Source organism: Bombina bombina, chromosome 8 (genome assembly GCF_027579735.1).
Source record: "Bombina bombina isolate aBomBom1 chromosome 8, aBomBom1.pri, whole genome shotgun sequence".
Taxonomy (NCBI): Eukaryota; Metazoa; Chordata; class Amphibia; order Anura; family Bombinatoridae; genus Bombina; species Bombina bombina.
In genome coordinates this window covers 289627692-289651730 of record NC_069506.1, presented here as the reverse complement: position 1 = coordinate 289651730, position 24039 = coordinate 289627692, and the positions used below count along the sequence as shown (strand labels likewise).

The 24039-nt window shown below is 33.7% G+C and overlaps 1 protein-coding gene across 1 annotated transcript in view; it reads right to left on the bottom strand.

Moving 5' to 3' along the window:
- The window catches only part of DISP3 (dispatched RND transporter family member 3), a 284421-nt gene extending 264041 nt beyond the window's left edge, over nucleotides 1–20380 (bottom strand). The window contains exon 1 of the mRNA XM_053690067.1: nucleotides 19456–20380. Coding sequence (XP_053546042.1) covers nucleotides 19456–20380 — 925 coding nt within the window. The remainder of the gene's footprint in view (nucleotides 1–19455) is intronic.
- Between the last annotated feature and the right edge of the window lie 3659 nt (nucleotides 20381–24039).

The following is a 24039-nucleotide window of genomic DNA, read 5'->3' as shown; positions in this document are numbered from 1 at the left end:
TCAGTATAACCCATTATATTATGAATAATCAAAAATCTTCTCTGCCAGTTTATCTGTACCCATCTTTATATTACAAGATTAACATTGATCATGAATAATGTGAAAGTGATTGAGGAGCACAGGTGAGAATGAGTTGCAACAAAAAGGTTTATTTGAAACGGCTTGCAATGTTACAACGCAAATGAGTGAAACAGAAAACAAACAGTGTGAGGGGAGAATGCAGGTAATGAGTAAGGCATTCTGCTGAAACGCGTATACCTGTCTTTTTTGTAGTCTGCTTTCTAACAGTAGATTCTGTTTGTCATGTATTAGCCCCGGGGAGCATGTTTTTCTCCCCTCACACTGTTTGTTTTCTGTTTCACTCATTTGCGTTGTAACATTGCAAGCCGTTTCAAATAAACCTTTTTGTTGCAACTCATTCTCACCTGTGCTCCTCAATCACTTTCACATTGTTTCTATTGGCCGTCTGGAGTGAGCACAGGCAGGAAGTGAGCGCAATACCTGACCGCACAGCCTGCTCGTTGTCAGGGACGTTTGGCAAGGAGGCGACACACACACCGCACTCGGAGAGGAAGCTGCCCTGGGAGCTACACGGCATTATTCACCAGTGGAGACACAAGTCACACGGCAGTAAGCAGTAAATAGCGGACAGAGGATGATCTCCGGTGGGTAACAGCAGGATCAAAGGTACAAATTTGCTTCTTATCCCACAGTGCTCTATCTAGCTAACCACGCTGTGAACTTTTGCATGCATATATATATACCTCTGTACCGGCGGTGAGATAGTGGTTAAGGGGCACCGGTCTGATAAGGGAACAGACGGAACCCCATTCCTCCTATTTATATGTACTTATGTGCTCAGGATTACTTCAAGAGAGCACTGCATAACTGTCAATTGATCATACCTTTACAGTTTATGAGCACACTATTGGTGCTAGCACACTACGCCAAATTTTACTCTTCCCCACAGCTAATTCCCTGAATTTGACTTTGTTCATACATTGATCATGAATAACCTGCCAGTAATAGAATCTGTCATTGGCATATTCAAAATCATAAAAAACATAGACCACAATCACAAAAAACAGTTTTTGAGAACGTTTATTTAAAGAATAATTTAAGAAATTTCAGAAGATCTCTGCCTTCCCAATGTTCTCCCGGGGGTTTTGTTCCCCCTTTCATTGGAATAAGATGTGCATATCATGCATATTTTCCTTACTGCAAAACTACATTGAGATCCGGAATCTTTATATCACACAATGAATGAAGGAACAGCCTTACCTAATAATATTCCGTCTTTAACACACACAAGCTGTCCCACATTCAATGATTGGTTCCTCGTCAGGAACAATCTGATTGGTTCTTAACGTCCAATAGGAGGAGTAGTGCCAGCCAATAAATAGACATCAGCATGGCCGTGCCGTACCCTTTGAAAAAGCCACGTTAGTGGCGAAACATGTTAGGGAATTGTTTGTAGAATGCCAGTTAGCATTTTTTAATTAGCAGGAACAGAGGTCTTTATATTATATATAACTATTGTGGTTGTGCACAATATTAAGTAAATTTACTTGTAAACGGAGTTAATTCAGTAGCATGAGCATTTGATATTAGAAGCCTAGAACTAGCCAACGGCCAGATTTATGGAGCTCTAAAAGATACATACAACACTGTCAATATTTAGCGAAGCACCCCACGCTAAATTGACAGGTATAGCCCAGGATTTAGTAAGCGGTTAACATTATTAAAAATCTGATATAGATACGGTATCACAAGGATTGCAAATATTGCAAGTAGCTATATATGTGATACATTAAGCTTAGATACATGTGATACATTAAGCCTGGATTTAGTAAGCGGTCAATATTGTTATACATCAAACATAGATACAATATCGCAAGTATTGCAAATATTGCAAACAGTTATATAGGCGACACATTAAGCCTAGATATAATAATGCAAGTACTTAGCGAATTACTTTAAAAAACAACCAGTATCAAAAGCATGCATTCAGCAAGCGGTTAGGAGTACGAATATTTAAATACACCGAAAAAACCGCCAATATTCAGCAAACTCACACCACAATACCGCTAACAACTCCTAAGGCCTAAGAGGACAACAGGCTTTAATTATTTAAGACCACTAAGTAATAGTTGATACATACTAAGAGCATAATTATTATACCAGAACAGCTACTTTCTTGTAACATTAAAGTATACTCACAAGAATACTATAACTCTTACATCGTAAGATCCTAACGCTAAGATCCAATAGAGCTACTAAATTACTTAAATATGCTACTGTTATAACAAGTATAGTACACACTATCAACTTTAAAAATTCCAAGAAATTTAAAAAATACAATTTCTGTGTAATGATTCAAGAACAATACTTGTGCATACTTAAGTATTGATAAATATACGATCTAAGATATCAAGCACAATGCTTGTGATTTAAGCACATTGCTTGTGCATACTTAAATATTGATAAATACACGATCCAAGATATCACAGGGGTTAATACATTAACTTACCGACCAGTATTACTATACTATACACAGAAAGTACTCTCAGTATCTATATAGTTAGGAGGCTACTTAAAACAGCAGTATACATATATTTCCCACAATATCATACTGAAATAAGAAGACAACTACTAGGAAATTAAGCAGTGTCTCACCAAGATACATATGAAATGCAATTTTACAAGCATTAATAATAAATATTGGTGATAACATGGGATATTTACGCTAATACCTTTAATATCAAAATTTGATTTGAAAAATGAGTCACAGATCACTCATATAACAATAGAGTAAATATCACAATACCACAGCCTTCTCAAATATAAGCTCAAAGTATAATAAATCACTATATAATCACTGGGGTTAACCTGACTTCCAACCCAAGTAATTTCTGAAACACACCACAACCACGTAATGTACTCCGTGAATAACGGATAATAATCTATTAAGACCCAAACCTGTGTTTTTAATAAAGTTTGTATGTCAATTGTGTTTGTTGCCGTATATTTTTAAAAGATTACCAATAAAGGTTATATTTTAATAAACATCCCCACGCACACTCTCCTCCAAGGAGACACAGCTCTTGTCCAATTTTTGTCACTATCAATTAGGGAATGAGTGCTATATAGGTGTACACTCCATCAATCCAAGGATTGATAATTTTCGTTTGACAAAACAAGTACACAGCACCTCAGCCAATTTTTTAGGTAACACTACCAATCTGGTTGGATATTTATACCATATTACCAGAACCAGAAATCATTAGGCTACCCTAAGTTGTAAATTTAAGCAGTGCCATTAGTATCCCCCCTTTTTTTCTTTGTAGTAATCATATACTAGCAATGATATACTAGTAATGATATATTAGTAATGATATACTAGTAATGATTTACTAGCCATGCTATATTAGGAATGATATACTAGTAATGATATACTAGTAATGATATACTAGTAATTATATACAAGCAAAAATATACTAGCAATGATATACTAGTAAAAATATAATAGCAATGATATACTAGTAATGATATACTAGTAATGTTATACTAGTAATAATATACTAATAATCACTAGTAATGATATACTAGCAATGATATATTAGTAATGATATACTAGCCATGCTATATTAGGAATGATATCATAGTAATAATATACTAGCAATGATATACTAGTAATGATATACTAGTAATGTTATACTAGTAATAATATACTAATAATCACTAGTAATGATATACTAGCAATGATATATTAGTAATGATTTACTAGCCATGCTATATTAGTAATGATATACTAGTAATGATATACTAGTAATTAAATACTAGCAATGATATACTAGTAAAAATATAATAGCAATGATATACTAGTAAAAATATAATAGCAATGATATACTAGTAATGATATACTAGTAATGTTATACTAATAATAATATACTAATAATCATATACTAGCAATGATATACTAATAATCATATACTAGCAATGATATACTAGTAATGATATACTAGCATTTATATACTAGTAATGATATACTACCAATGATATACTAGCAATGATATGCTAGTAATGATATACAAGCAATGAAATACTAGTAATCATATACTGGCAATGAAATACTAGTAAAGATATACTAGAAATGATATACTAGTAATGATATACTACCAATGATATACTAGTAATGATATACAAGCAAAGATATACTAGTAATCATATACTGGCAATGAAATACTAGTAAAGATATACTAGCAATGATATACTAGCAATGATAAACTAGTAATTATATACTAGTAATGTTATACTAGTAATAATATACTAATAATCACTAGTAATGATATACTAGCAATGATATATTAGTAATGATATACTAGCCATGCTATATTAGGAATTATATCATAGTAATCATATACTAGCAATGATATACTAGTAATGATATATTAGTAATGATATACTAGTAATGATATACTAGTAATTAAATACTAGCAATGATATACTAGTAAAAATATAATAGCAATGATATACTAGTAAAAATATAATAGCAATGATATACTAGTAATGATATACTAGTAATGATATACTAGTAATGTTATACTAATAATAATATACTAATAATCATATACTAGCAATGATATACTAATAATCATATACTAGCAATGATATACTAGTAATGATATACTAGCATTTATATACTAGTAATGATATACTACCAATGATATACTAGCAATGATACGCTAGTAATGATATACAAGCAATGAAATACTGGCAATGAAATACTAGTAAAGATATACTAGAAATTATATACTAGTAATGATATACTACCAATGATATACTAGTAATGATATACAAGCAAAGATATACTAGTAATCATATACTGGCAATGAAATACTAGTAAAGATATACTAGCAATGATATACTAGCAATGATAAACTAGTAATTATATACTAGTAATGATAAACTAGTAATGGTATATTAGTAATTATATACTAGCAATGATTTGAACAGCCAATAGGATTAAAGAAGCTCTCATCCTATTGGCGTATAAGACATTTTCAGCCAATAGGAATGCAAGGTCCCCCGATATAAAAGGGATACCTTTCATTCAATTAGTAATGATATACTAGCCATGGTATATTAGGAATGATATACTAGCAATGATATACTAGTAATGATATACTAGCCATGATATATTAGGAATGATATACTAGCAATGATATACTAGCAATGATATACTAGTAATGATATATTAGTAATGATATACTAGTAATGATATACTAGTAATTATATACAAGCAAAAATATACTAGCAATGATATACTAGTAAAAATATACTAGCAATGATATACTAGTAAAAATATAATAGCAATGATATACTAGTAATGATATACTAGTAATGTTATACTAGTAGTAATATACTAATAATCACTAGTAATGATATACTAGCAATGATATATTAGTAATGATATACTAGCCATGCTATATTAGGAATGATATCATAGTAATCATATACTAGCAATGATATACTAGTAATGATATATTAGTAATGATATACTAGTAATGATATACTAGTAATTAAATACTAGCAATGATATACTAGTAAAAATATAATAGCAATGATATACTAGTAAAAATATAATAGCAATGATATACTAGTAATGATATACTAGTAATGTTATACTAATAATAACTAATAATCATATACTAGCAATGATATACTAATAATCATATACTAGCAATGATATACTAGTAATGATATACTAGCATTTATATACTAGTAATGATATACTACCAATGATATACTAGCAATGATATGCTAGTAATGATATACAAGCAATGAAATACTAGTAATCATATACTGGCAATGAAATACTAGTAAAGATATACTAGACATTATATACTAGTAATGATATACTACCAATGATATACTAGTAATGAAATACTAGTAAAGATATACTAGTAATCATATACTGGCAATGAAATACTAGTAAAGATATACTAGCAATGATATACTAGCAATGATAAACTAGTAATTATATAATAGTAATGATAAACTAGTAATGGTATATTATTAATTATATACTAGCAATGATTTGAACAGCCAATAGGATTAAAGAAGCTCTCATCCTATTGGCGTATTAGACATTTTCAGCCAATAGGAATGCAAGGTCCCCCGATATAAAAGGGATACCTTTCATTCAATTAGTAATGATATACTAGCCATGCTATATTAGGAATGATATACTAGCAATGATATACTAGTAATGATATACTAGCCATGCTATATTAGGAATGGTATACTAGTAATCATATACTAGCAATGATATACTAGTAATGATATATTAGTAATGATATACTAGTAATTATATACTAGCAATGATATACTAGTAAAAATATAATAGCAATGATATACTAGTAATGATATACTTGTAATGTTATACTAGTAATAATATACTACCAATGATATACTAGCAATGATATGCTAGTAATGATATACAAGCAATGCAATACTAGTAATCATATACTGGCAATGAAATACTAGTAAAGATATACTAGCAATTATATACTAGTAATGATATTCTACCAATGATATACTAGTAATGATATACAAGCAAAGATATACTAGCAATCATATACTGGCAATGAAATACTAGTAAAGATATACTAGCAATGATATACTAGCAATGATATACTAGCAATGATAAACTAGTAATTATATACTAGTAATGATAAACTAGTAATGGTATATTAGTAATGATATACTAGCAATGATTTGAACAGCCAATAGGATTAAAGAAGCTCTCATCCTATTGGCGTATTAGACATTTTCAGCCAATAGGAATGCAAGGTCCCCCAATATAAAAGGGATACCTTGCATTCAATTAGTAATGATATACTAGCCATGCTATATTAGGAATGATATACTAGCAATGATATACTAGTAATGATATACTAGCCATGCTATATTAGGAATGATATACTATTAATCATATACTAGCAATGATATACTAGTATTGGTATACTAGTAATGATATACTAGTAATTATATACTAGCAATTATATACTAGTAAAAATATAATAGCAATGATATGCTAGTAATGATATACAAGCAATGATATACTAGTAATCATATACTGGCAATGAAATACTAGTAAAGATATACTAGCAATTATATACTAGTAATGATATACTACCAATGATATACTAATAATGATATACAAGCAAAGATATACTAGTAATCATATGCTGGCAATGAAATACTAGTAAAGATATACTAGCAATGATATACTAGTAATAATATACTAGCAATGATAAACTAGTAATCATATACTAGTAATGATAAACTAGTAATTGTATATTAGTAATTATATACTAGCAATGATTTGAACAGCCAATAGGATTAAAGAAGCTCTCATCCTATTGGCGTATTAGACATTTTCAGCCTATAGGAATGCAAGGTCCCCCGATATAAAAGGGATACCTTGCATTCAATTTTCAGCGTGCGGCGGATGATCGCATGAAGAGGAGCCTCCACGCTGGATGTCTGCATGGCCGCCGTTCCTGCTCCGATCCATGCCGCCTTCTCTCCGTGCCACCGGGATGAATTATAGAAGATAGCCCCACACTGGAAGAAGATGGATCCACCTGGAAGAATTCCTTCACCGCCGGACTTCAGGAATTGTGAGTACCTATTTCAGGGTTAGTGGTTTTTTTGCTTTTTTTTTGGGGTGTTGTTTTTTGTTTTTTAATGGGCACTAAAGAGCTGATTACCCTTTTAAGGGCAATGCCCATACAAATGCCCCTTTAGGGGCAATATGTAGCTTAGGTTTTTTTTAGAGTTAGGTCTTTTTTGGGGGGGTTGGGTGGGTGGGGGTTGTACTGTTAGGGGGTAATTTGTATTTTTTATGTAAAAGAGCTGATGGCAATGCCCAACAAAAGGCCATTTTAAGGGCTATTGGTAGTTTAGTGATTGATTAGGGTTTTTTTATTTTGGGGTGGCTTTTTTATTTTTATAGGAGTATTAGATTAGGTTTAATTTTTTTTATTTTGGATAATTTGGTTTATTATTTTCTGTAATGTTAAAATTTTTGTATTTTTCGTAATTTTAGAGCTTGTTATTTTCTGCAATGTTAGGTTTTTGTTTTATTTTGTAGTATTAGGATTTTTTAATTTTGTCATTTAGGTTTTTTCATTTTTGGTATTTTTTTATTTTTTTTTAAATAGTAATGTTAGGTTTATTTATAGTTTAAGCTTAGGTTTTATTTATTTATTTCCCAGGTAAGTTTTTATTTATGTTAAGGTATATATATTGTAACTTTAATTTAATTTTAGTGGGTGTTAGGTTTAGGGGTTAATAGTTTAATTAAGTTTGTCACGATGCAGGGGGTGGTGGTTTAGGGGTTAATATGTTTATTTTAGTAATAGGGGGCGGCATAAAAGGGGTTTTTAGACTAGGGGTTAATGTTAGGGTGTCTATAGACATCAATGGGGAATGCGTTATAGTAATCGCCATTCCGCAATCACAGGTGTTAGGTTTTTTTTCTATCACTTTTTCTCCATTGATGTCTATGGGGGGGTACATGCACGAGTACGTTAAGTCAAGACTTGGCTTTTGTGCTGTATGGAGCTTAACGCACAATACCACACAACACAAGTAGTATTTTTTTTGTAACTTGTTTAATACTATTTGACCCCAGTAAACATAAACATGCACTTGTTTAATAAGATTTGATCCCACTAAACATAAGCAGACACTTGTTTAATAAGATTTGACCCCAGTAAACATAAACATGAACTTGTTTAATAAGATTTGATCCCTGTAAACATAAACATGCACTTGTTTAATAAGATTTGATCCCACTAAACATAACCAGACACTTGTTTAATAAGATTTGACCCCAGTAAACATAAACAGGTACACATAACCTTTACTATATTTTATACCTTATAAACACATTCTATTTGTATCTTGTTAGAGTATTTATGAAATGGGACCAAGGCAGAATTACCCCCGCCACAAGCATTAAAATATCTTGTCTTCTCAAAATGAATGTTTGAAATGACCCTCCCATTGTCGTGTATGTGGTTCTGTGTGTGATTATCAGAAGGGATATCCTGTATAACTCTCTCAGAATATCAGGATATCTCCAGTCCTTCAAAACGTGAAGAACCTGACCAAATAACAACAAAGACTCTCTAATTTCCAAGTGTAAGTTGGGTTTTTTTTTTTGTTTGTTTTTGAAGAACATTTTTTATTAAGGTTTTTGTACATTGACAAAACAGAGAAAGCAATAAACAATAGACATACTAGGAATTGTTAGGCTAAGGTATTATAATTATTAGACAATGAGAAGCTGTCCAGCTTAAGAACTAATCAGCTGAAAGTAATAACTTGTAAGCTGAAAATATAAATTAAGACATATTCATAAAAAAAAAAAAAAAATAAACAATCCCAGTGTCAATGGTAAAACAGGATGCTAATAAATGAAACCTAAGTTTTTCCTTTTTTTCCCCTTTCTTTACCTTATATTAAATAGTATGTGATGGTAAGTGGAGTGTTGCGGGAGATAAGCAGATAAAAGCTACTTTAAATTAAAAGGGGGGGGGGGGGCATTCTAATTATTTGTATAGACAATTAAGGGGCCAATATTGAGCTTGTAGTTATATGAACATAGTAGTTGTAAACTAGGTACATAGGGAAATAATAAATAAGATATCAATATAAGCATAATTTAAGATGCTGTTAGTGAGGGTTAGGGAGGCCACTCTTGGTTCAAATATTTAACTTAAAATGTGTGGGCCATAGGAATGGGTATAGGGTACATTAAATATAGGAGAGACAGTACAATATGAGGAGGCTCCCCATACGATTGGGCATCTAGTGGAGATTATAAGGAACACTAGTAAATTAGCTCCTTGTGCAACAAATGTAGTAAGGATAACTACAAGACCCTACAGCATATTTTCAACTATTTATAACCTTAGAGAAAAAGAAATTAGCTATAGGAGAATAAAGAGATTCTTGGTATTTTTAGGCAGCTAGAGGGGGTTATATTGATCTAATGGAAGGTGGCACATCATATGATAAATATGAAGGGATATTTATAAAACCCCATTAATCCCTTCCAGTAAGTCATAGTTGATTATAGAAAGAGCTATATTTGTGAGGTAAAAGTTAGAGTTCCAGTGATGTCCCCTCATGTTCTCTGTTTTGGTTTACTTTGTGCATGACCTAAATGCGTCTAATAGCTAGGAGAGACCTGTTAAAGAGCCAATAAAGTTGTATCTCTAGAACTGAACCACTTAATGTAGTTATAATCCTCTATGAGCCTAAAAAATTGGCTTGTTCTTTCAACTTTCTGGTAGTGTGTTTAATAACCACGTATCTGTTAGGTTAAAGAATATAATGCCAAATATATTTAAATGACAAACTGTGTAGCAAGGCTTACATGAAATCCTGTGTCCCACAGATCAAAAGAAGGGGGGTATCAGTAGGTTTGGGGAAGCACAGTAAAGTAAAATAAATAGATTTAAATATAAATGTACAGTTTTTAGGTGTACAGTCTAGGACTCACGTGAGATGTGGTAAGCACTAGACATGTGCATGGCGAAAAAATTCGGTTCGGATCGATTCGGATTTTTTCGAATTTCGGTTCGGAGCGATTCGAATTCGGAAAAATTTTAATCAATTCGGTTCAGATTTGTTTCGGATTCATTTGGATTCGAATAAATTCGGTTCATATTTGATTCGGATTCATTCGGATTCGAATAAATTCGGCTGGATTCGGTTCGATTCGGTTCGGAAATTCGGAATTTCGGTAAGTGTTAGGTGGGATTATGAGAAGGGAACCCCTAAGGGAACCGTGTGCGGGGTGCGCTGTAAAAAGTTAATACGTGGTATTGGTATAAAAACAAACCATAAAGTTCATGTGAGTTGGTAGTGCTGAGTCTAGCACTCAAAGATACTGGCGGCAAATGCTCCTCTGGTCTTCGGAAAGGAGATATCTGTAATTAGGAATAAAAGAGAGGGCGCCACATAGGGTGATATTGTTGGATCAAAGTTCAACAGGGTAATTATTATCGTCGCTTACCGGAGAACGATGCACCGTATTGTAACCGGTGCTGACAGGCAGGCTAACACTTTCAGTGGTTAGCACACTGGGTGGCCTCCGGCAGGTTATACACAGCTGGTACTCAGCGTTCACTTGATTGATGTGCGTTTGTCCGGCTGCAGCTAGCGAGTCAGACACTGTGATGGATCAGACAATTTCGAACCTTTGTCAGGGAGGAAGCACTGCAGTGGATCGAACACTTTGACACCTTAACCAGGAAGGCTCAAAAGAGAACAAAGGACAACTTCCGTATATAAAATAAATGAATTTTATTCCATACAAACTGCTACGCGTTTCTAGACCTGCACCGGTCTTTTCATCAGGCATACAAACAATGGATACAAATTTCTTAAAATAACTATCTTATATACAATTAAAAACGGAAGTTGTCATGGTTTTCAGCAATCACCAATGGGCTGAAGAATGGATACTCTGTATCCCATTTGTGCTAATTCGGCTAAGTCACCTGTAAATATCATTAACCCTTACATTATAAATCCTAAAAATCCCTAAAAATCCCATAAGTATAAATGTTTGAAAATAAAACAATTTCTACATCAGTTTAAAGCGTCCTATAACGATCTGCTACAATTATCGCTAATGTGTTGGAGTAAACCTACATGAACATTTTGCAATATAATGTGTGATTCGCATATCTAAATGAAAAATAAATAAAAGGTAAAACTGTTTTTAACAGGTTGGGACAATTTAAAGAGTCTCATCACAATTTGCTGCAATTAACCTTGAAATGTTGAAGTCAGCATCAATAAACATTTACAAAAAAATGTGTGTAATTCGCATATCTAAATGCAAAATAGATAGTATGTGGTTTTATTTTGACCGGGTTATCAAACATAAGTTAAATTAAAATTTAGAATTGTCAAACCACCACTGACTGAATGACTCATGTTTAATCACTTCAGGAGTGTTTTGTTTTAGTCTTATTCTGACTTCAGGAATGTTTTGTTTTAGTCTTATTCTGGCACAGTAATAATAAAGGCATAACATAAAAAGAACTGAAGTATGTGTGAGTGTGTATAAAAAGTGTGATGTGTGTTATATCTAAATTAAAAATGTTATTCTAAACAAACAAATACAGTGATGTATGTGTGTGTATGTGTGAGTGAACAGTAGGGCCCATACCAATCACACTCATACAATTCACAACATTATCACCAATCTTTGAATAGAGAGCATGTGCCTCATAATAACAGAGAGTTCAAATTTAGGCACAACAATAACAGGGATTCATACAACATGTCCTACCAGACAGCTCAAACATATCATCACAAAGGTTCTTATCAAGGAAATAATAGAAATCAAAATGGTAATTATAGATTCCAATCGGAAAATTCCAGTAGACATGACTACAATAGTCAGAATGACACAACACATCAGTCTAGACGACCATCAATTAATCCATTATCTAATCAGTTTTGGGTCAACAATGAGAACCCACATACCCCAACTACACCATATGAACAATACGAACAACATAATAGATTCAGTCCGCTCTTAACTATAAGAGATGATGAAAGTCCTAGTACCAGCAGCAATCCACCACCACCTTTTTTAGGAATAGGTCACAACAAAAAAATGGAAAATTTTCCAACCAGGCCAACAAAAAGACCCCACTTAACAGAAAACGAGGCAGGAGGGGCAGAGGCCTTACCGCCAAGAAAGCGGAATTATCCAGATTAGACCAGGGCCTCTTTAACTTATCATCACATACATTAACTGTAGAGGAAAAAAGAGTACTCAAGAAAGGCCTTTCCTTTTGTCCACCCAATACTCCAAATATTTTCAACCTATTTGTCGATATTAACAATTTCACACGAAAGTTATCTTTACAGAAGTATTTCGCAAATAAAAAATTAGTTAAAGACCGATTTCATAACCACAATTCACAAATAATATTGACTGACAACATGCCGTCTGATAAATCAACACCATGTGTTATAACAAATATTGAAGATATTACTGATCACCTATTTGAAGGATATATACATACCAATGTTAAAAACAAATCAAATTTCAATCCCAATATTAGCAATAACAAATACATAGAATTATATCAAAATATGGTTCTAGAAGATTGTGAAAAATTACTAAAAACAACAGCTAAAAAAACCAATTACTCCTTTCACAGACACAAAAAAGCTTTACATAGTTTACAAAACAATCCTAACATCATTATTCGTGATGCGGACAAGGGGGGGGGCATTATCATTCAAGATTACAAGGATTACATTAAAGAAGCAGAAAGAATCCTGGGTGATTCGAATTATTATAGAATTCTGCCTAGAGATCCGACTCCTAATTTTAAACTAACGTATCAGAAACTAATAGATAAAGGCGCACTACAGGGTATTTTAAATAAAGAAGAAAGAGAATTTTTGAAAACCGAGCACCCCAGCATAGCACACTACTATCATCTTCCAAAAATCCATAAGGATAAAAATAACCCCCCTGGACGTCCTATCATAGCAGGGATTGGCAATTTGACTTACAATTTATCTTTTTATATTGACAAATTTTTACAAAAATTTGTTACCACACTTCCCTCGTACATTAGAGACAGCACTCATCTTTTACAATTATTACATAATCTTACTCTCACTAATGATAAAAAACTTTGGATTACATGTGATGTGAGTTCACTTTATTCAAATATCACTCACGATTTAGGATTACTGGCAGTATCTCATTTTTTAGAACAGGATCCCTTTTTACCTGAGGACCAAAGAATATTCATTTTGGAATGTATCAAATACATTTTACAACATAATTATTTTTTATATCTGGATCGATATTATTTACAGACAAAGGGAACGGCCATGGGTACCAGGTTCGCCCCAAGTTTCGCGAATCTCTTCATGGGTTTTTTTGAGGAGACCCATATACATCAAGCGAACCTTGGGGAGAGCCTGGTATTCTATGGCCGTTACATAGACGATCTCATTCTTATTTGGAGTGGCAGTTTAGAAGCAGCAGAAACTTTTATAACACAACTTAACGACAATAACATGGGGATCACGTTCACAGCTAACATCCAACCAGATTCAATAGAATATTTAGATTTGATACTTAGTTGGGGTCCTAATTGGTCTATCACATCAAAAACATTTTTTAAAGATGTTGACAGTAACAGCTATTTAGAATACCACAGCAACCATCACAGAAGTTGGATTAACAACGTACCGTATAGTCAGTTCAGACGCATTAGGAGAAATTGTTCGGATTATAACATCTTCCTTGAGCAAAGTCAGATTATTTATAATAGATTTATAGAAAGGAATTACCCAGTCCATATTTTAGATAACGCACTAACAAGAACGAAAAGATTAAACAGAAATGAAATTTTATCCGTTAACAACAAAAACAAAAGAACAATTAAGAGTTCAACTAACCAAGAGGAGACTATGTTCATTACACAATACAACAACAGTTTTCAAAAAATTAATCAGATAATACTTAAACATTGGCACGTCATTCAAAGGGATCCGGTATTAAAAAACATTGTACAAGACAGACCCAAGATAGTTTACAGGAGGGCACCCACCTTGAGAAGTAAACTAGCACCAAGTAAAATAGTCAAACATGTACAACACAGATCCAATAATAACACACAAACCAAAAATGGCATATTTGGTCTACAAGGAACATACAAATGTGGAAAAACCAGTTGTAACTCTTGTCAATACATCAAACATGGCAGTAAATCTTTCAGGTCCCACACCACTGGTGACACTTATCCGATTCAGGGCTTTTACAACTGTAATTCTTCCTTTGTAGTTTACCTATTGGAGTGTATATGCGGCCTACAATATGTAGGCCGCACCTGTAGAAAAGTCAAAACAAGGTGGGGTGAACACCTACGTAATTGTAAAAACTGTAAGAAAACAAAAGTAAAACATAGTGTGCCAAATCACTGCCTAAACAAACATCAAGGCAATCCATATACTTTCAAATACACACCCATAGATTTTATCCCCAGGTCTGTTGATTATAATAGAACAAACAAACTCAGACAACGAGAGACTTTTTGGATTTTTAAGTTGAAAACACTTTTTCCTGATGGCTTAAATGCAAACTTAGATTTAGCAGCATTCAACTAATAACTGAACTTAGGAATTTGTTTGCTTGAACACGCACACAGTACACTGAATCAATCCTAACAACGTTTATATACGGGTCCTCTTGAATACATCAATACGATATCAACATCTACAATCAGTCCATATACCCAGTATCTATAATATGAAATTGATTTCACAGATTCATAAACTAACTCTTATTTTTTTATAAATATCAATAATACATTTCAAAAAAACAACACAAGTAAAACATTAATAATATTATCATTTTACTAATAACAATCCTATTGGGCATTATCACTGTATGATCAATTACGGCTTTACAGCCATATCGGAAACACTACAATTTTATAATTTTGTAAATACCAATGTAAATTTAATTCTCTTAATAAAAGTATGAAACACAAGAGTTTTTCATCCGCTGACTTTGATCATAAAAGTTTTGACACGATAGTATTAAATTCAACCAAATAACAAAACAAACAGAAGAAGGAATGGTCTATGATATAACCATTCACTAAAGATGTGTTTCATTATATACATACATTAAAATAAAATAAAAGTATGAGTTTGTTTATGAAACACTAGTTATTTTATGAACATGGTTGTTCATTCTATGGCAGTTGCATTCAAAAAACCTCTGTGTATTATCATCCACAGTTGGGGGTCACACTACATTCGAATTATTAATTTTATTACACTATAAGATTGAGTGTAGCATACAAAATCGAATGATGAATTAATAGTACACGATCTATATATTACAATATTGGTAATCACCTTTTTTTATATACCATTCACAAAATCAATTTTAGCTGGGTATACTGTTCACTCACACATACACACACATACATCACTGTATTTGTTTGTTTAGAATAACATTTTTAATTTAGATATAACACACATCACACTTTTTATACACACTCACACATACTTCAGTTCTTTTTATGTTATGCCTTTATTATTACTGTGCCAGAATAAGACTAAAACAAAACATTCCTGAAGTCAGAATAAGACTAAAACAAAACACTCCTGAAGTGATTAAACATGAGTCATTCAGTCAGTGGTGGTTTGACAATTCTAAATTTTAATTTAACTTATGTTTGATAACCCGGTCAAAATAAAACCACATACTATCTATTTTGCATTTAGATATGCGAATTACACACATTTTTTTGTAAATGTTTATTGATGCTGACTTCAACATTTCAAGGTTAATTGCAGCAAATTGTGATGAGACTCTTTAAATTGTCCCAACCTGTTAAAAACAGTTTTACCTTTTATTTATTTTTCATTTAGATATGCGAATCACACATTATATTGCAAAATGTTCATGTAGGTTTACTCCAACACATTAGCGATAATTGTAGCAGATCGTTATAGGACGCTTTAAACTGATGTAGAAATTGTTTTATTTTCAAACATTTATACTTATGGGATTTTTAGGGATTTTTAGGATTTATAATGTAAGGGTTAATGATATTTACAGGTGACTTAGCCGAATTAGCACAAATGGGATACAGAGTATCCATTCTTCAGCCCATTGGTGATTGCTGAAAACCATGACAACTTCCGTTTTTAATTGTATATAAGATAGTTATTTTAAGAAATTTGTATCCATTGTTTGTATGCCTGATGAAAAGACCGGTGCAGGTCTAGAAACGCGTAGCAGTTTGTATGGAATAAAATTCATTTATTTTATATACGGAAGTTGTCCTTTGTTCTCTTTTGAGCCTTCCTGGTTAAGGTGTCAAAGTGTTCGATCCACTGCAGTGCTTCCTCCCTGACAAAGGTTCGAAATTGTCTGATCCATCACAGTGTCTGACTCGCTAGCTGCAGCCGGACAAACGCACATCAATCAAGTGAACGCTGAGTACCAGCTGTGTATAACCTGCCGGAGGCCACCCAGTGTGCTAACCACTGAAAGTGTTAGCCTGCCTGTCAGCACCGGTTACAATACGGTGCATCGTTCTCCGGTAAGCGACGATAATAATTACCCTGTTGAACTTTGATCCAACAATATCACCCTATGTGGCGCCCTCTCTTTTATTCCTAGTTAGGTGGGATTAGACTAGTATTATGTACTGTACATTAGGTGTAACCCATAGCAGACTGATATAACCTAATATACTGTACAATACTAGTGTAATCCATGGCCATCCGAATCTAGGGAATAAATCCAAATAAATCCGAAGTTATTCAGATTTATTCGGTAGATTCAGCACTATTTTAATTTGGAGATTCGGTTCGATCCGAATCTCCGAATTTTCAGAATTTTCAGAATTTCCGAATCTAACCGAACCGAATCGCAAATGTCTAGTAAGCACTACCCCTCCTCCATATGAGATAGCCTGGAGTGGTTAGTTATATGCAAATTGTACCTAGTCAGTATGTCCCTTAAATTTGGCCAGATATTGCCTAGAATATTAAGATATAAGCTAAGGAGAGTGATATACTATACAGTTGCTAAAAACATAAACCGTGTTTTCCACATCAGATGAATATAATCTCTCTCATTGAATTTTCAAATGCATGCATGAAGGGAATGAGATATATGGTTGGGGGTATCTCTGTATATTCCACAACAAAAATGATAGTCAAAAAGCTGAATACCCAGCAGAAGATGTTAACTAAATCTATGTCAGGCTGCAAACAAAGAGTATATACCAGATAAAACAAAGAAAAGGAGGGGATGACATCGAGGGAAGAAAGAGGGAGACAGACCACATCAGTGCATTCAGATCTTCAACCCACCCCATCAGCTATGAAACTAGGGGGGAATGGAAGTAAGTGTCCCAGGGTCTTTTCTCAGCTCGCTGCAATGGTCAGGTTCGTTGATACAGCACTATGATAGTGAAATTTGAGGACTTCACTGAGTCTCTGTAAGTGTCTTTCAAAAGAGAGGGTCCCTTTGTATGTGACAGTCACGGTACTCACAGTGTCCGCAAATAGTATGGCGGTTGGGTTACGTTCTGTGTGTGGCGTAGGTATGTAGAGAGGCCTTGTAGCACCACATGTTGCCGTAGCAATCTCCGGATCCTCCGTGATCGGCCGCCTCGCAGTAGGAACCAGAGCTATCCTGAGTATATCTGAGTGCCTTTCAGAAGCCGTGGGGCAGAAAATGCTGTGAATGTGATGCTCTGGCATATTCAGTTCTTCTTTGCGGCGTGTAATCGGTTCTCCCTCCCTCTCCGTTCCAGTGGCATCTGCGTCTCTCTTCCCACATGGGTCACAGATCACATGTAAGAGATCTTGGAAGCAATTTTGCATTTGCAGCTCCAACTGAACAATGAGTAATTGTATCTCAGGGTACTGGTCCTCTTCCATCTTCCGAGTAGGTTATAAGTAGTGTGAGCTTAGGTTTACACTATGCTTGGCCGGGGGGGGGGGGTTTAGGAGTTTATGTGAGGTTTGCCGCCAACACTCCCAGCGGGCTAAATCAGGTCTCTGGAGGTCCGGGAGAAACAGTCCCAGTAATCTGTATACTTCTGAAGGTTAATAACTCAATTATAGTGTAGAGTGGGACTAATCCTCCCGATTATATGGTAAATTGTTGAAGTAGGTTCAGAGAGCTTCATAAAATGCGACTGTTCATGGCCGCTGTGTAGTCACGCCACCGTAAGTTGGGTTTTTTAACAAGTTATCCAAAGATCATTGGGAGAAAACCCTCTTGTGTTGAATTAATACCAAACGTTTGTTATAATTGAGGGACTCAAAATTAAAAATAAATCCCCAATAACATTTATTTACTTATGTATTTTTAAAAGGAAATGTAAATTAAATAATCATCAACTTTTCCTTCTTTTCCTGTAATTGAATTCTGAAATAGTGTGATTGGTTTATTAGTACAGGAGTGGATCTGTCCCTAGTTTAAACATTTTTGTAAGCAGATCTTTTCCAATATGGTTCTGAATTGCTTATACATAGTATACATTTTTAAAACACACTTTAATTCCCCTGTAATATCTTTATGCAGCTGAATAGAATACTAAATATTTTTTTGGTATAATATAGCTCTTATTGTAACACAAGTTTTATTTATGGTTGGATTCATCAGCCAGCTAACCTTCTAGTAACCATTTCACTATGTTGTCTCCACCAATAAAATTGTACTTTCACTAGTTGTGGCCTATCAGATCATTCTGTTATAACTTGTAAACTCATGGATGACTTTAAGGTTATATACAGTAGCTATTACCAAATATATTACAATTATTTAATACTCTTAATAAAACTTACCATGAACATCAGCCAAGTCCTGCCCCATTCCATCATAGTAAATCTTCCCTCCTCTCTCCGTGGGGAAAAAGTAAGTTAGAAGTGAGCTTGGAGGTGAACAATAAGAGTATGGACCCAGTGGGAGATCCTTTACAACCTCATGAGGTTTCCAACAAAACTCTCGAAAGCGAGGATGATCCATGACTTTCCTTTCAATCCTGTGAATTGTCATCAAGCGTTCTTTTGTAAAAATATTATTTTCTGCGTCGCCTCTAGCTAGAAATATAAGTTCAATACGCCAGTGAGCATGGCTCTGAGTGTTAGGGGTCACATAAGCACCTGGAAACTCCTTTCTCGAGGTTCCACGTGGGTGACGGGATTGATTGACTGCAGAGCTCCAACTTTTTGAAGACTCAGTGGCTGTAAAGTTGGTAGTCCTTTCAGTTGTGTTTTGCCACTCAGCATTGCGTTTTACTCTCAAGGCACTGCCTTGCTCTGAGGCATTTAGGTGGAGCTGCTGCAGCTGTTCAAAGATTAATCTTTGCAAGGTCCCAGATGTAAAGTCTGCTACATCTCTTCTGTTCCGACCCCAAGTGCCAAACTGGGATTTCAAAGCAAGAGTAAGGGCATCAAATCTCTGTGAAGATTCATGATCCCGGATTTCAAAAGCATTATAGGAAATGTCAATATCAAGAGTTGGATAATATATAAACATGATAACTGAGAGGACCACAGGCACCAAACAGCCTAATGTCAGTAGAAAGAAAGCACAATAAGAGTTTGTGAAAATCCAACCTACTATGTTCCAAAATCCACATGACGGTATGCCTTCTTTCAAAGGTTTAGCCGTCCAATGGCAGGTAGTGCACACAGGGGAACGGAAAGTCACTTCATCTTCTTCTTCATCAAGCCAGGCATCTTGTAACAGAGGATCATCCGTATCCATGCTCTATATTGAAATAAAAGGAAAAACATTTAAAAGGGCTCTTCAAAAAACCATTGCAAAATTGTCTACTTAAAATAATTGTATTTTTCCAATTGTAAATACTTTCTGCATTCACAGACTAATCTAAATACCAAGGAGGTTAAAAAATGCTTCCAACAACAGCAAAATCATACAAAGCTTTCTGTTTCTCCAATTATTACCATATCATGAGGCAGAACGTAACAATAATAGGTTACTATTATAATTACAGGCTAATGATTGCTTAGAGGTCAATTAAAAAATGGTTTAATTATCTGTTTGCATGTTTTTTAAATTATTATATAAATATAAAATATCCTTCTGAAGTGTACCCTCACTCCACAACAAACAGCTTGAGGGAATTATGTCTAATTAATACAAAGGACCCAGCACTCACTCTTCATATATTATTTATTAGTGACATTTCGGGGAGAAATCTCCCCCTTCCTCAGAAAGTTTCTCCCCAAAACGTCACTAATAAATAATAGATGATGAGCGAGTCCTATGTATTCACTATATATATATATATATATACACACATATTTAGATATGTATATGCATGTATATATACAATATAGCCCTTTGCAGTCAAACACCTTGTCATGTACCATATAAATTTGAGCCTTTATAACTTTTTTATAATTATATAACAAATTTTTATCAGATAGTGTTTTTCCAAGTGTAAGTGTAATTTTAAATGTATTTATGTTGTGTTTTATGCAACTTTTTTTAACGCACTTCCCTTTATGCAAGGGTTTCAGTTGCGCTAACCTGTTGAGCATAAAATGTGAGGTCATTAACTTGTGCACAAAAACCTGATATTGCTCACACACAAATGGTAGTGTGCCATAAAATCTCTCAGACAGAACAGTACCCGATATTGCTTAGCAATGACATGTTTCTCTTTCAGACAATGGGATAAACTTGTCTTTATTGATGACCTCATGCATGACATCATCACATTTTTATAGAATCTGCATTGCGAGTTGTAATAACCATTTTCAGTCATTTGTTGCTGCATTAATAGTAATAGGCTCTTGGAATACATTTTTCATGTAAAACATGATCATTAAAGTGAAACAACCAATGTTCATGCTTTTTAACAAAACTCAGGTTAGCTGAAGTTTATAAAACTTCTATGCTATAAAACACAGTGCAGAACTGTACACAGGGCCCTGAGCAGAGGTACTGAGTAGTTTACTAATAACGGTAGTGAGGATAATCAGCCATTTCATAAGGTAATTACTTAGCGATAAATACTGCACTTTGAGGTGCATGGGTTTACTAAAGGTTTAATAAATGGTTAATGTAGAAAAATACCTCCTGTTTAAACTAAGGTGTTAGTACATTTTGACAACATTGTAATTTGGTTCCATTTATACAAAATAGAAACACAATTGCACTTCTGGCAATAAAAGGGTTAAGTGAGCCGGAATGTGCTACTTTAATCAGTGTATGTGTCTTTGTATAAGGTTAGATCAGACTTTGCCAAAGATTTCCACTTGCTGTATCCGTCATTGAGGATCCTGTATTTTCTTCATAACATGACAGAATTTAATTGACAAATATGAAAATAGAGTAATATCACCCCTGAGAGTGACAATGGAGGAGATAGCATTGTTCACAGGAAAGGAAGGTAGACTTGTCAGCTGTCACTACTTGTCTGGGGATCTGCCCAAGATTAACGAAGCACCGCTGATTTAATTAGTAGCAAACACCTGATTCTATCAGTGTGCAGCATAGATTAATGTGTAGCCCCCAAATTATCACTTATTATAAGTGCTTAGAACCAAAGAGAGACTGACCTGAAGGCCGGTACCTTTTACTTCCTTGTCGGCTGCAATCTGGGCCTTTACACAACATAACTGAACAACATGGGGTGTTAGTGACTTTCATTGATATGTCTGACTGACCTGGAATCAATATAAGCAATAGAACTTTTACAAAAGGTATTTATAGAGGCATCTAAAGATTGTGGGCCAAATAACACAAATAAGTATACAAGTATACAGTATTCAAAAAATAAACTGTTCTCAAATGTCAGAGAATTTTATTTTCTTGGCTCGTCTCTCCTTCTCATACAGAAATGCAGGGAACAACTCTAAAGAAGTATAGCAAAATCTGTCTCCTTAGAATCTCACAAGGGATTGTACACATACATATGTGTACATATGTATTTATGTGTTTATATGTGTATATATGTATTTATGTGTTTATATGTGTACATATGTATTTATGTGTTTATATGTGTATATATGTATTTATGTGTTTATATGTGTACATATGTATTTATGTGTTTATATGTGTATATATGCATGTAAATACATATATAAACATATAAATACATATGTACACACATACAGACATATATATATATATATATATATATATATATATATATATATATATATATATATATATACTGTATATATATATATATATATATATAGATATATATAGATATAGATATATATACATCTTTAAACATGTATATGTATGTATCTCTATGTTAAAGCCCTTTGCAGACTTTTTTTCTAACACCTGAGATATCATATCTTTGAGCCATTATGACTTTTTTGTGCAATATTTTTTTTAATAATTTTATCAGATAGTTATAAGTGTAACTGTATTTTGTAATATATTTTTGATGTGTTTTGTGACATTTTTTTTGTTTCGCAAAACAGTTAACCACAGCTATAAGGATGTTCTAACCGACGAGCGTTAACTTCTATTGCGCTCAAGCGATCGCGGTTACTTTCAACTTGCGCAAACAGATGCGAAAAACCCGATAATGCTGACATTTGCGCTCCATTGGTATCTGGCCCTATGTGTCTTTTGTTCACATTCAGAACCTGAGATAGACAGCACTCAAGCTAAACTTTGCATTTTTTAACAAAATAATTGAGGAACCTAACCGTACTAATCTCACCAGACGAGATATCTTTACAGAATCAGGTTCTGGGATGAGAAACATCATCACCTGAATACTTTTTTGTTGTTAAACTTTATTTGATTATTAATCTTCAGTCTCCGGCAGTAAAATTACGAAGACAGAGATGATTGATAGAACATGTAACATTATAATATGTCTCACTGTATTATGTATAAGGTCAGAGATAAGGTGGAATTATTATCTCCTTTATTGTTAATTAATTTGAAAAGTCAATAAAATGTCATCTGGGTTCTGCCTGATCCCGGGATTAAAGTCACATCTCATTCTGAAAAATTCTAATGATCTAGAGGCCATAAAATCTTTAGATCTGTGACAATAAAGCTCTATGGGTTCTCTGGGAAATATCCCTAATAGGCATCTCCAGCCTCTTCAGTTCCTTTATTAAAGGGACATTCTAGCGTAAAACAAAAACACTTTAATTTGCAGAGCGTTTTTATTTTAAAGGGATACGGAACCCACATTTTTCTTTTCATGATTTGGATAAAGCATGCAGTTTTAAGCAACTTTCTAATTTACTCCTATTATCATTTTTTCTTTGTTCCCTTGGTATCTTTATTTGAAAAAGCAGGAATGTAATGCTTAGCAGCTGGCCCATTTATGGTTCAGCATTGTGGGTAGGGCTTGCTGATTGGTGGCTACATTTAGCAACCAATCAGCATGTACTACCCAGGTGCTGAACCAAAGATGG